The following is a 12,618-nucleotide window of genomic DNA, read 5'->3' as shown; positions in this document are numbered from 1 at the left end:
ATACAGTTCAGAAAACAAACCATTAAAGACATCAAAAATCACCTGCAGGAAAATTTAAGGGGATCAAATTTCAATGCGTGGATGTAAGTGAATGTGCCTTGGCGGCTGAAGGTCAGGTTGATACCAGATGAAGTTGATCATCCTTTTGATCACAGCCCCACAGCTTTCGAAACATCACCATTCTCATGTAGGATATTGTCAATGTTCCAGCCTGGATTACCTCATATTAAAGTATGTTTTCACAAACACTCACCTTCTCTCCAACCAAGCCAAGGGGTCCAATCTCACCAGGAGGCCCAACACGACCTTTTGGACCTTCAGGGCCATCCTCTCCTCTGGGGCCTGGCACCCCAACCTCTCCCTGAAAGGGTATTCAAAGAAATAATGAGAACTGATCAACTAGTTTAAAATATATTTAACATTAATTACTCAAAAAAAGACTGAAGTTTGGACAAAAAAGCATGGTTATACATGTATAAGATGGTTTAATAGGGTATAGTGTATTATTATGGTTCTATAGCATGCTATTATAAACTTTGAGTCGAGTTTCTGTTAATTTAACATAGGTAGATATTAACACTTTACTTTTTGAGACTAAATATCAACTCACTCTTTCTCCCTTCACGCCAAAGTCTCCTTTGATGCCAGGGAAGCCATCTTCACCCTAGGGAGGGTTAACAAGCAAAGAATTCATATAAACAACAATTATTTTCAAACCAAATCAAAACAATAAGAAACTAGTGAGATTATGGTAAGGTTTGTCACCACAAATGTAACATCTAGTCAACATGACATTTCTATAAAACAGTTCAAGTCACCTCAAGGAGTCACAAGACTGTTCACCCCAAAACTTCTTAACAGTTTTATTTTTGGGTGACTCTTACAATCAGAACTTCAGACTGTGTTTCCAGGCAGTGAATCCCTGCACTTTGAACTGAGGCCTACGATGGGCCTCACCCACAGTCTGAACACAGGACATGCATGTGATTGGGTGTCTCTCAGACCCATACAGGGTAACTATCTAAGCTGATGTAGAGTCCAGCGAAACATGTCACTTACCTTCTCTCCCTTATGTCCTCTCAGTCCACGGATACCCTGAGCTCCCTGTGAACATCAGAGGAGGAATGACTCAGTCAGTGAGAAACATGATGATGACAACACAAATCTACCTCTTTAACACCAACAGAATGATAGACAAATGTGTATGTTGGTGGGAAACATTATGAAATTCACACATAATAGCGATATGTTTTAATCCATCAGATTAGCAACACCAATATTTACCAAATCGTTGATTTTAGCTGGAGAAAATGAGTTTAGTTAGGCTAACACTTTTTTTTAAAAAATAAGAACCATCTGTTTGTTAATAAATTGTTACCTTAACGCCACGAGGGCCAGGATAGCCAATAGAGCCCTGAGGACCATTTGGACCCTGTGAAAAAAAAAATCACAAAGACTTTGATTAACACGATTCAACCGTCTAGTTTTACACAGAAGTACTAACATATATGTGGTGAATAGCTTTAATGTATTATGACTGACAGACAGACAGACAGACAGACAGACAGATAGATAGATAGATAGATAGATAGATAGATAGATAGATAGATAGATAGATAGATAGATAGACAGACAGACGGAGAGAGAATATAATTATGTGATTGTGTAGTCTCACCTGGTTTCCCTTGGTTCCAGCTGGGCCTTCCTTTCCTGGGTGGCCCTGAGGAGCACAGACACCAGTTTTAAGTCACAAAAACACCACACACTAAATGCTAAACCCTTATTCTCCAAATACAATGGATGTTCACTAGACTGGATCATCTTGCTGATAAACACTCAGGTCAGTGGATGGGTTATTATTTTGTGTCATGCAGGTAAAGTGGGCACTCACAGGTGGGCCATCAGCACCGGGCATTCCTGGTAGGCCTGGTTTACCATTAGGTCCCTGACAACATACAAAATAAAAAAAAAACATTATGTTACTCTGCAATTGATGAAAAGTGTTTCTTTAAAAAGAAAAAAAGAAAAGGGAAAATGCAGACTGTTAATAGAGCGTGATCTGTATAAATACTATCTATAGCTCCTAAGTATTGAGGATAAGTTAAATGGAAAGAATAATTTCCCTATGTGGATCAATATATGATAACTTAAAATATGCCTTCACTGCATATTGTACTTAAAAATTCTACAATAACACACATCTTTGCAAACGCATATCTACACAAACTCTAACTTACACTGATAATGCATATTTAAAAAGTGGCGCAAAATTCATACAGGCAGATTAGGTGGCAGTGTGTGAGAAAATACCTCAGTATAGATTGTTATGCATGATTAAAAGGTGAAAAAAAGTACTCACTTTCTCTCCTGGAGGTCCAATAGGTCCCTGAGGCCCAGGCATTCCCTGTAATACAGACCAAACACTCCTTAACAACTACTGACACATCTTACACTTCACTCACGTTGGTACGAATGAGAGAAGACTTCACCACACACATTCCTCACTATCTGAAACGTGAAGGATCATACAGGAGCATTGGTATATAGATATGACACCTGAGTCTAAAGACAATTCAGGAATTGGCTTATGGGCAGTAAGGCAATGGGTTTTCTATTTTTTTTTTTTTTTTTATCATTTCAGTACTGGGCATGTGATCAGAAAGAAAAACGTTCATAAGAAGTTACAATAGACTCAGGTAGTTACTACTGAATAACTGAATGGAACATCTCAAGTCAGTTCATTGACACTGGACTCAGTAATGCACCAGTGATTGTTCTGAGTCACTTTACTATCAGTATGTCTTCTACAGCTTATCTTTTTTAACAAACTATTAACATGCCAGGCACCAAGTGTTTTGAGGCAATTAAGAGTGAGCAAGAAAAACTGATCAAAGTCTGAAGGTTTATCTTCTCACCTGAGACCCGGGGGTGCCCTGCTGTCCTGGGGGGCCAGGCTCTCCTTGGGGACCCTATTAGAAAACAGACCAGAAGAAAAGAAAAGACAGATGGGTAATTACAGGGAGGTCTATTTGTGAGGGAGTTTGAGTCTGTCTTTTCTGTTTAAGCAGCACATGAATGTGCAAGACATTCTGTCATTTAGAGAAAGAGAGAGAGAGAGAGAGAGAGAGAGAGAGAGAGAGAGAGAGAGAGAGAAAGAGAGAGAGATTAATGTAGGCAAAGGGCTACTGACCAAGTTTCCTTTGGGGCCATGAGGGCCGTCACTTCCCCGCACGCCCTGTAGACACACAGAGATAGATCGTCAGTGTAATCACTACAGATACATCATCCATCCATCAGTACATGAACCCATCTCCTGTGTCTCTTGTCTGCTTGACACTGCTTTCTCGAGCTTTTGGTTTTTATGAAACACATTCTCCAAGAGATAACAAGATCATTAATGACAGAAGCGTAAACACATTGTGCGATTTTTACATTACAATTAAAGCTCTAATACAGGTTAACATATCGCTGCATTTACTTACAGGGGGTCCAGGAATTCCAGGTGGACCTTTAGGCCCAAGCAAACCACGGGGTCCCTATGTAATAAGACAGAGAAACAGAGACAGCGGAGACAAACACAAGGACATTTCATCAGTCAGTAAGACTGGAAAACCTATAACATCCATGGACAGAACACAGCATTGGACGTGCTGCTGTGCTAATGTTTTACAATGCAGAGAAACAGAGATCAATATACAGATCAACATACGTTTGGATATTCGGGAAAATGTAAATCACAGTTTGAATGTTGAAATAAAAGCACTCACTGGTTCACCTGGAAGTCCCCTGGGCCCGACATCTCCGTCATCTCCCTGGAAACGGAGAGGGACAAATAAGGAGAGGGAGTGGAGAATTGAGAAAGGGAAAAGTAACACAGAAGGTTAAATTAAAATGTAGCTACAATATTCTACTCTCCCCAAGCGCTACTGAAAACACAACAGCAGAACTTAACTGAATGGTATTTTTAGTACTGACATATGGAGTAATTGACAATAAGTTGTGGAAAGTTGAAAGTGAGTCATGAAAGAGGTGCTTACTCTCTCTCCGTCCTCTCCAGGAGGGCCTGGGGGTCCCAATCCACCAGGGTGACCCTATAGTCAAAAGAGGATAAGAAACATAATTCATCTGATAAATATCTGTCTCTCAATGATGTCTCTTTCTAATCAGCTCATAAGAAATATTCTCAATAGATTTATCTATCTGCTTAGCTCAATCTAACAGATTACATCCGACAATGTTACAGAATGTCATTCTGGAGGCATTTACTGAATATTCTGGATGAGGCTTTGACTATCGTCATGGCCATGAGCTCCATACAATGTTCAATAATGTTCATTGTTCAATTCACTGATATTTAAGTGGAGATTTTTGACACCTACCCGATGACCTTTGTCTCCAGGCAAACCAGGAAGTCCATCAAAACCACGGTCACCCTAAGACAGGCAAACAGACATGTGGCATTCAATGAAATTAATAACTAAACAATGAATTTATAGAATGATTAACTAATGAATGTATTAATGACATTTTCTAAAATGAATTATCAGTGCAAAAAAAACCCTCACAAAGGACAAAATTGCTGCTCAAAAAACATTGTGCTAGTGAATTCAAAATAGAAATGACACAGAATATTAAATCTACACAATTTCCACAGATAACTTTAGCTGGTCATAAACATTAACCTGTAGAAATACATAACATATCAAATCATTGCTGATTGGCCTATGGATTATTGAAGTTATTATTAATGAGAAGCGAGTTTAAACCAGGTTTTGGGTGTGGAGTGTCTAGAGAGACGTGTTTCATACCTTTGATCCAGGCTCTCCAGGCATTCCCCGAGCTCCATCCGCTCCAGCACGTCCCTATCAGAACAGTCTCCACATTACCTCTGTTTTTTACCCTCTCAAAACAGTCTTCACATTACCTGTGTTTTTCTACCCTCTCAGAACAGTCTCCACATTACCTGTGTTTTTCTACCCTATCAGAACAGTCTTCACATTACCTGTGTTTTTCTACCCTATCAGAACAGTCTTTACATTACCTGTGTTTTTCTACCCTATCAGAACAGTCTCCACATTACCTGTGTTTTTCTACCCTACCAGAACAGTCTCCACATTACCTGTGTTTTTCTACCCTCTCAGAACAGTCTTCACATTACCTGTGTTTTTACCTTATCAGAACAGTCTTCACATTACCTGTGTTTTTCTACCCTCTCAGAACAGTCTTCACATTACCTGTGTTGTTTTACCCTCTCAAAACAGTCTTCACATTACCTGTTTTTCTACCCTATCAGAACAGTCTCCACATTACCTGTGTTTTTCTACCCTCTCAGAACAGTCTTCACATTACCCGTGTTTTTCTACCCTCTCAAAACAGTCTTCACATTACCTGTTTTTCTACCCTATCAGAACAGTCTTCACATTACCTGTGTTTTTCTTCCCTCTCAGAACAGTCTCCACATTACCTGTGTTTTTCTACCCTATCAGAACAGTCTTTACATTACCTGTGTTTTTCTACCCTATCAGAACAGTCTTTACATTACCTGTGTTTTTCTACCCTCTCAGAACAGTCTTCACATTACCTGTGTTTTTCTACCCTATCAGAACAGTCTTTACATTACCTGTGTTTTTCTACCCTATCAGAACAGTCTTTACATTACCTGTGTTTTTCTACCCTATCAGAACAGTCTTCACATTACCTGTGTTTTTCTACCCTCTCAGAACAGTCTCCACATTACCTGTGTTTTTCTACCCTCTCAGAACAGTCTCCACATTACCTGTGTTTTTATACCCTCTCAGAACAGTCTTCACATTACCTGTGTTTTTTTACCCTCTCAAAACAGTCTTCACATTACCTGTGCTTTTCTACCCTATCAGAACAGTCTTCACATTACCTGTGTTTTTCTTCCCTCTCAGAACAGTCTCCACATTACCTGTGTTTTTTACCCTCTCAGAACAGTCTTTACATTACCTGTGTTTTTATACCCTATCAGAACAGTCTTCACATTACCTGTGTTTTTCTACCCTCTCAGAACAGTCTCCACATTACCTGTGTTTTTCTACCCTCTCAGAACAGTCTTCACATTACCTGTGTTTTTTTACCCACTCAAAACAGTCTTCACATTACCTGTGCTTTTCTACCCTATCAGAACAGTCTTCACATTACCTGTGTTTTTCTTCCCTCTCAGAACAGTCTCCACATTACCTGTGTTTTTTACCCTCTCAGAACAGTCTTCACATTACCTGTGTTTTTCTTCCCTCTCAGAACAGTCTCCACATTACCTGTGTTTTTTTACCTTATCAGAACAGTCTCCACATTACCTGTGTTTTTCTACCCTCTCAGAACAGTCTTCACATTACCTGTGTTTTTATACCCTCTCAGAACAGTCTCCACATTACCTGTGTTTTTCTACCCTATCAGAACAGTCTTCACATTACCTGTGTTTTTTTACCCACTCAAAACAGTCTTCACATTACCTGTTTTTTTCCCTATCAGAACAGTCTTCACATTACCTGTGTTTTTCTTCCCTCTCAGAACAGTCTCCACATTACCTGTGTTTTTCTACCCTATCAGAACAGTCTTTACATTACCTGTGTTTTTCTACCCTATCAGAACAGTCTCCACATTACCTGTGTTTTTCTACCCTCTCAGAACAGTCTCCACATTACCTGTGTCTTTCTATTATCTACTCAACACCAATCGTTACAGCTTCTGACAAAAAAAGTGTGTCATGCATGATCTGATGAGGACATCTCAAACAAGCTTTCTGTAACCATAATGTGTGAGACTGTACACAGCACTGTGAGTTTGTTCAGGTGAACAAACACGGCTGGTGACTTACCCTTCGTCCTGCTCTGCCTGGGGGACCAGACAAGCCCTGAGGACCTCTGGGACCCTGGAGAAAAAGGGAATGAGTTTCTCAGTGACTGACTGAAACAAAGAGTGATTATTTTAAAAAAAAAACTTACTTCAATGTTGATTATGATAATGATGGTGATATGACGATAATGATGTATACGATTTCAATTCTTCATTTTAATACTTTAGTACCGTATCAGAAATGTTAAAAACCTAGCTGATAAGGAGAGACGAATCTGCATAAATGTTTTGCTCAGAATTCAGAATGTTAACCCAGTGTTTTTGCTTTGCCCTCGCTCTCTCATGAGCATCACTAACTGTGGATGTGTGGGTGCAAAGAAAACAGCAACACCACTGTCAAAGCAGCTCCGTGCATCTGTATTCATCTTATTGATCTGTCATATCTTTATTCTAACAAAGGAAAAGGTGTGAAGAGCTGAATTTTTTAGAAAACTGGCAACCGAATATGGATACCTGAGGACCAGGATCTCCGCTCTCTCCTTTCAGACCGGGACTTCCAGGAGTACCCTGTTTAATGAAGCACAGGAAAAGAAAAGTGTTTTTCCTCCACACTCTGACTGCTTTTCTGGTAGGTATATTCAGTAGTTTACCCTAAAATGGTTATTACGGCTTTTGCTCTTTAACAGAACAGCGCAATACTTTCAAGGTGGTGGAAGCACATTGACTGATTCATTCGTTCATGGAAACAATGCTACCAAATAGAAGTTTAGTGAATGAAGGGAATCCAGCTCTCACCAAAGGTCCAGGACGGCCAGTGTAACCCATTGGTCCGGGTGGACCTTTCAGAGCCATCTAAACAGGAACAGAGGCAATATTCATACACTTCATTTAATGTTCATTGGATTCAGACACACCCTTATCAACTAACAACACAGAATTCTGAAAACTGACAACACAGAATTTTGAAATAGGTTGAAAGCAGTAAGCTTTCCTCAGCACCTATGGTATGTAAAGTTTCTATGTTCCTATGAAAGAATTAAGAGGTGCTCCAGTCCCTCCTTTATGCTGCGTTGATGGAAGATTTGTTCTCTAGCTTCAGATGTGAACAATTATGCATATAAACTGTGCTTTAAATAGGAAGACATATATATATATATATATATATATATATATATATATATATATATATATCATATAGACCCATATGTTGTTGTATGGTATCATGAAAGGTATAATAAAATCTTTTGTTTTGTTTTTGCACTTGAAGAAGTCCACTGTGTTTGGATCATGGACTGTACCATGGGCTCATGGGTTTGCTGTAGTGCTTAGCAGCTCAATGTCTTTTACAGTATACATTTATATCTTATCAAAGAACCTACACTGACCCAGCAATGTCTATAATGCACTGTGTTTCAAATTTTCCAGGTGGTCGTTGACAAATCTTTAACTGTAAAGTCATGACATCAGCCTGAGAATGTGCTAGGAAGCATCATGTAGATTCTGTGGACTGGGGACTCTTGTATTCACAACTATCCTATTCCTTACCCGAGCCTGGGACAGAATGGCCTGAGCTTGAGCCTCCTGGGCAGAGACAATGGGACCTTTGTCGCCCCCACTCTGTCCAAAGCGGAACTGCATGAAAATAAAGCAATCAGCAATTACTCAGCAGTAAAAGACACATCTGATGAATTTGTCTTAATAATTGTGCTTTTGCACGACTGATCATACTAAAGAAATCATCAAAAAATGTATTTCAAAGTGAGCTTAAATTGATATATTGATGTTATTAATTGAAATTTTCTTTATTCTTTTTGTCTATAATCTTCTACTGACACCTGGTGGTGGGATGTCTTCATTAAAATGTGTTAAATCCATTTCAGTAAAAACAAGGAGGAGAAAAGGAGGAGAGAGTTTTCTAGGTGTTTTCTAGTGATAAGTCACATGACTAAAAACACAATGACAATAACGCAAGAGAAATGGAAAGCAAAAGTGAGGGAGGAGAAAAAGACAGAGACAGACACTCACAGGAAGCATGACAGATGTTCCAGGAGGACCAGGGACTCCGTCAGCTCCAGGCAGACCTGCCCTGCCAGGAGGACCCTGTAGTGACAGAGAGCCTGCATAAGTCATCTCAAACAGACAGATCAATTTCAGATACAGAGGTACGTTCTCTAAAGATTACTGAAACCACAGGCTTAATTGGACCGTACAACGTATGCACATACACACACACATATACACACACACATACACACACACTTACCCTTTCACCTGGATCACCCACAGAACCTGGAGGTCCAGAGGGGCCGGCAGGGCCAGGGAGACCCTGTGAGAAAGAGAGAAAGAAAAGAGAGGTTGTTGAGAGGGTTGTTGCTGACATGTTAAATACATCACACACTTTGTGTGTCTTACATACTGTTTCTAGACAGCAAACGGACTAAACTGACCTACATGAACTATAATGGACTCAAAGGAAGACAAGCAGAGCGCTACTTACTGCTGGTCCTTCTGGTCCTGGTGGTCCTTCAATCAGCATACCCTGTGTGAGAGAGAAAGTAGAAAGGGACACAGAAAAAAAATACAGGAGTTGGCCGTAAATATCCCAGATTTAATAACGCCTCATAAATATTAGACATCTTACAATACTTCTTCATGCCAACTTCAAGTTTGTTCAAAACTTTTTCTAGTTTCTAGTTATGCAACTCCCCCTGTTTCCCTGGAGGTATTATTGCACATCGAGTCTGGTGGGGGTATTCTTTGGTCGATACTCACAGGCTCAAGGACAGCAGGTTCTCCCTTTTCTCCCTTCTGGGCACTCACTGAGGCCTGAGGAAAACAGATATGTAACCCACAACACAACACATTCAGTATATATTAACAAAGACCATCACAAAACATATACACTACGATCAAAATCCCCTGAGTGCCAACCATACTCAGTAACAACAGAGTTAAAACAAAGAACCCTAGTGTAAACTTAGCTGATGATTGACATGTCATTGAATGACACGTAACGATCTATGCATAGATCAACAGAGGGGGTGGAATATTCTGGAAGAGTTGGAAGATTCCACCTACTGAGACAAAACTTCAGGTTGATCTGAGACCTCAATGTCATCACAAGCTCACTTAAAATTAAATACTGCAGGAGACACCTGAAGTCTGTACGTCAACGTAAGAAACACAGACAGTATGTCACACCTGTTAGAATCCCCTCATGAAATCAAGCTAAATTATAACCTCTATTTGTTACCTTCCCTCTGGTGAGGTGTTGGTGTGGGACGAAATGGGGCTGCTCAGAAAACCAGTGCCACAAATGACGCCAACCAGGACTAAAACAACCATGTCCTGAGTCTTACCACTACAGTCGAAATAATGCAATGATTTAACAGTAATAAGTTGCAGTTGTGTAGCTGTAATTTTAGTGGTTCATCCTTCCAGTTGGTCTAAAAATGTGTCATTAAACTTACCATGAACAACCCGCAAGCTCTTACACTAACTATGTCGGATTTGCAGGGCAATGAGAGTCATCTTTTGAAATCAAGTGAATTTTCATCCAGTTCATGAGAAACAACAAACTTACCATAAACTACCATCCAGAATACACATACTGTAAAATACACAGACACTAAAGCAGTGTTTCCTAATCCTGCTACTGGTAAGCACCTCTGCACTGCACATATTAGATTTCACCCTGCTCGAAAACACCTTATACAAATCTTCAGCTAATCATCAAAACCTAGATTAGCTTAAGCAGGTGGGTTGGAGCAGTGAGAGATCTAAAATATACAAGAGCCAGATTTGGAAACACTGCACTAAAGCATGGTATATATTAACCACACCATCTGCTTTAAAGTGTCTTGGTGGTATATGTATTTGCAGTAATGCCCTGCAACAAAGACTGGAAAGAGTGCCCTGAAAATGACACTAAGAGATCAAATGTTCGTTTAAAGCCTAAATAACCAATTGAAATGGATGCATGTTATATTCACAGCAGGCTTTGCAATGTGCAATGGACTTAAAGAAGTATTTGGTCTACTTGGTCTCATTGCTACATTTGCTAAACTCTGCAGTAAACATTGCCCACAATGCAATGCTCTGGCAGATCTACCCAGTTCCAGCTGCAAGGACATCACTGCAAGCTCAGTTATGTGTCTCAGGTCCAACTGCTAGGGAAACGCTGAGACACCTAACTTTTCACACTGGAACAGAATCCAGTTCAGCTCTGGTTTTGAGGAGCTGAGACGAGGATTTTGTTGATAGGTAGTTAACCGCAGCACTTACGCCTCCCTCGTCTGTCACTGCTGACAGGGCAGGGCCCATCTCTGCCTCCCTCTCCTCCCCAACGGTTGGCTCATTGTAATCCTTGTAGGAATAGTCATATTCCTTCATGCCAAAGTCGCCCGTCACATACTCCTCGGTAAAAGCCTCATCTGGCGTCTGAAAGATTCCCTCGCCACCAGCCTTGGTCATATCTACCTCCTCTCCCACCTCTGTCTCCTCAACCTGCACCATACCAGTTGGAGGGAGGGAGGTGTAGGGGTGGAAATGGCAAAAGAGGAGATGGACAGAAGAGACATAGAGCAGGTGGGATGGGATGGATGGAAGAGAGGAAAGGAGCAATATTTATGATAGGAAGATTGTAGAGGTAGAGGATGAATAGATGACAGAAAAGAGAGCGAGAGGAAAAGGAGAGAGAGAGAGAGAGAGAGAGAGAGAGAGAGAAGGCAGAAAGACAGAGGGTGATGAGTCTTACCTTCATTCACATTGACACTGAGAGAAGGACAAATTTTTATAAATTTACTCACTACATATGAAGAATTTTTCATTTCTGATGCAACAACTGAGAGCATTATCAGATTATGGGTAATCTATATTAATCTAAAGATACTTTTATAATCCAGAATCCTTTTTTCTTCATCTGTTGTCCTCCTTCAGTGTCCCTCAGTTCGCTCTGTCTGTTTCATCCTCCAAGAAAACACGACAGCTCCCTTTTATCAGAGTTTAACGACTGGCCACTGGCCTGTATGGTGTCTATAGTGCTTAATCTGGATCCTATACGAGACATTTCTGTCTTTTTTTATGTGTATTGATTTCATCAAGAGGCTATTGTGAGAACCACACAAACACATGGCAATGTGTTTCACTCATTGCTCCTTGACTTACCACCCTCCATTGATGATTTATCCATGTGTCACACTACATGTCAAACTACTGTTTTGACTTACTGGTAACGAGTTACATATGATTACACTATTATGACAAAATAACCTTACCTTGACTCCAAAGGCACAAATACAGTTAACACAATAAACAGCACTCCAAGAAACAAATTCAGCTGCTATATAAATCTTATAAATTACACTACCAATGTCCTACACACTGAAATGGAAATGAATGTATTTTATTTTATAATTCTGCTTGCTTGTTACAGTTTAAAAATATAATAGGTATGCTCAGCAACTGACATAAATATGATTTTGTGTGGTAAAAAAAAAGAGAAAGAAAAATGTCAATCAGACATTTCTTCTAAGCTATACAAGTTCAAATATTGCTAGATAAAAAAGGAATGCATGATATTCATTCTATATTCAGAGGCCAACATACTCATGTGACTCCCGTCCTCTCAAGATTTCTGTTCTTATGCCAAGATGGTGGGAAACATTAAATCCAGTCTTGGTTTAAGAATCACAGTCAATCTTGGGCCAGGTGAAAAAGGGTGTCACGTGAATATGTCATACAGAATGAATGCTATACACCCTTCTTTAGGGAAAAAAAAACGTCTCCATGGCACTAGTG

General features: G+C 39.9%; 1 protein-coding gene across 1 annotated transcript in view; it reads right to left on the bottom strand.

The window, feature by feature from the left end:
* Positions 1-12,618, bottom strand: part of col11a2 (collagen, type XI, alpha 2) — a 45,780-nt gene that overhangs the window by 12,968 nt on the left and 20,194 nt on the right. Inside the window, exons 8-30 of the mRNA XM_030789708.1 lie at positions 11,104-11,325; positions 9,592-9,645; positions 9,317-9,358; positions 9,083-9,145; positions 8,845-8,919; positions 8,365-8,451; positions 7,615-7,671; positions 7,333-7,386; positions 6,842-6,895; positions 4,809-4,862; positions 4,380-4,433; positions 4,038-4,091; positions 3,768-3,812; positions 3,483-3,536; positions 3,191-3,235; positions 2,916-2,969; positions 2,360-2,404; positions 1,892-1,945; positions 1,676-1,720; positions 1,379-1,432; positions 1,060-1,104; positions 611-664; positions 254-361 (exon numbers count right to left, since the gene is read on the bottom strand). Of these exons, the coding sequence (XP_030645568.1) occupies positions 254-361; positions 611-664; positions 1,060-1,104; positions 1,379-1,432; positions 1,676-1,720; positions 1,892-1,945; positions 2,360-2,404; positions 2,916-2,969; positions 3,191-3,235; positions 3,483-3,536; positions 3,768-3,812; positions 4,038-4,091; positions 4,380-4,433; positions 4,809-4,862; positions 6,842-6,895; positions 7,333-7,386; positions 7,615-7,671; positions 8,365-8,451; positions 8,845-8,919; positions 9,083-9,145; positions 9,317-9,358; positions 9,592-9,645; positions 11,104-11,325 (1,473 nt within the window). The remainder of the gene's footprint in view (positions 1-253; positions 362-610; positions 665-1,059; positions 1,105-1,378; positions 1,433-1,675; positions 1,721-1,891; positions 1,946-2,359; positions 2,405-2,915; positions 2,970-3,190; positions 3,236-3,482; positions 3,537-3,767; positions 3,813-4,037; positions 4,092-4,379; positions 4,434-4,808; positions 4,863-6,841; positions 6,896-7,332; positions 7,387-7,614; positions 7,672-8,364; positions 8,452-8,844; positions 8,920-9,082; positions 9,146-9,316; positions 9,359-9,591; positions 9,646-11,103; positions 11,326-12,618) is intronic.

This window comes from Chanos chanos, chromosome 1, assembly GCF_902362185.1.
Source record: "Chanos chanos chromosome 1, fChaCha1.1, whole genome shotgun sequence".
Taxonomy (NCBI): Eukaryota; Metazoa; Chordata; class Actinopteri; order Gonorynchiformes; family Chanidae; genus Chanos; species Chanos chanos.
Note: the sequence above shows the minus strand (reverse complement) of the source record. Positions and strands in the feature narration are given on the sequence as shown.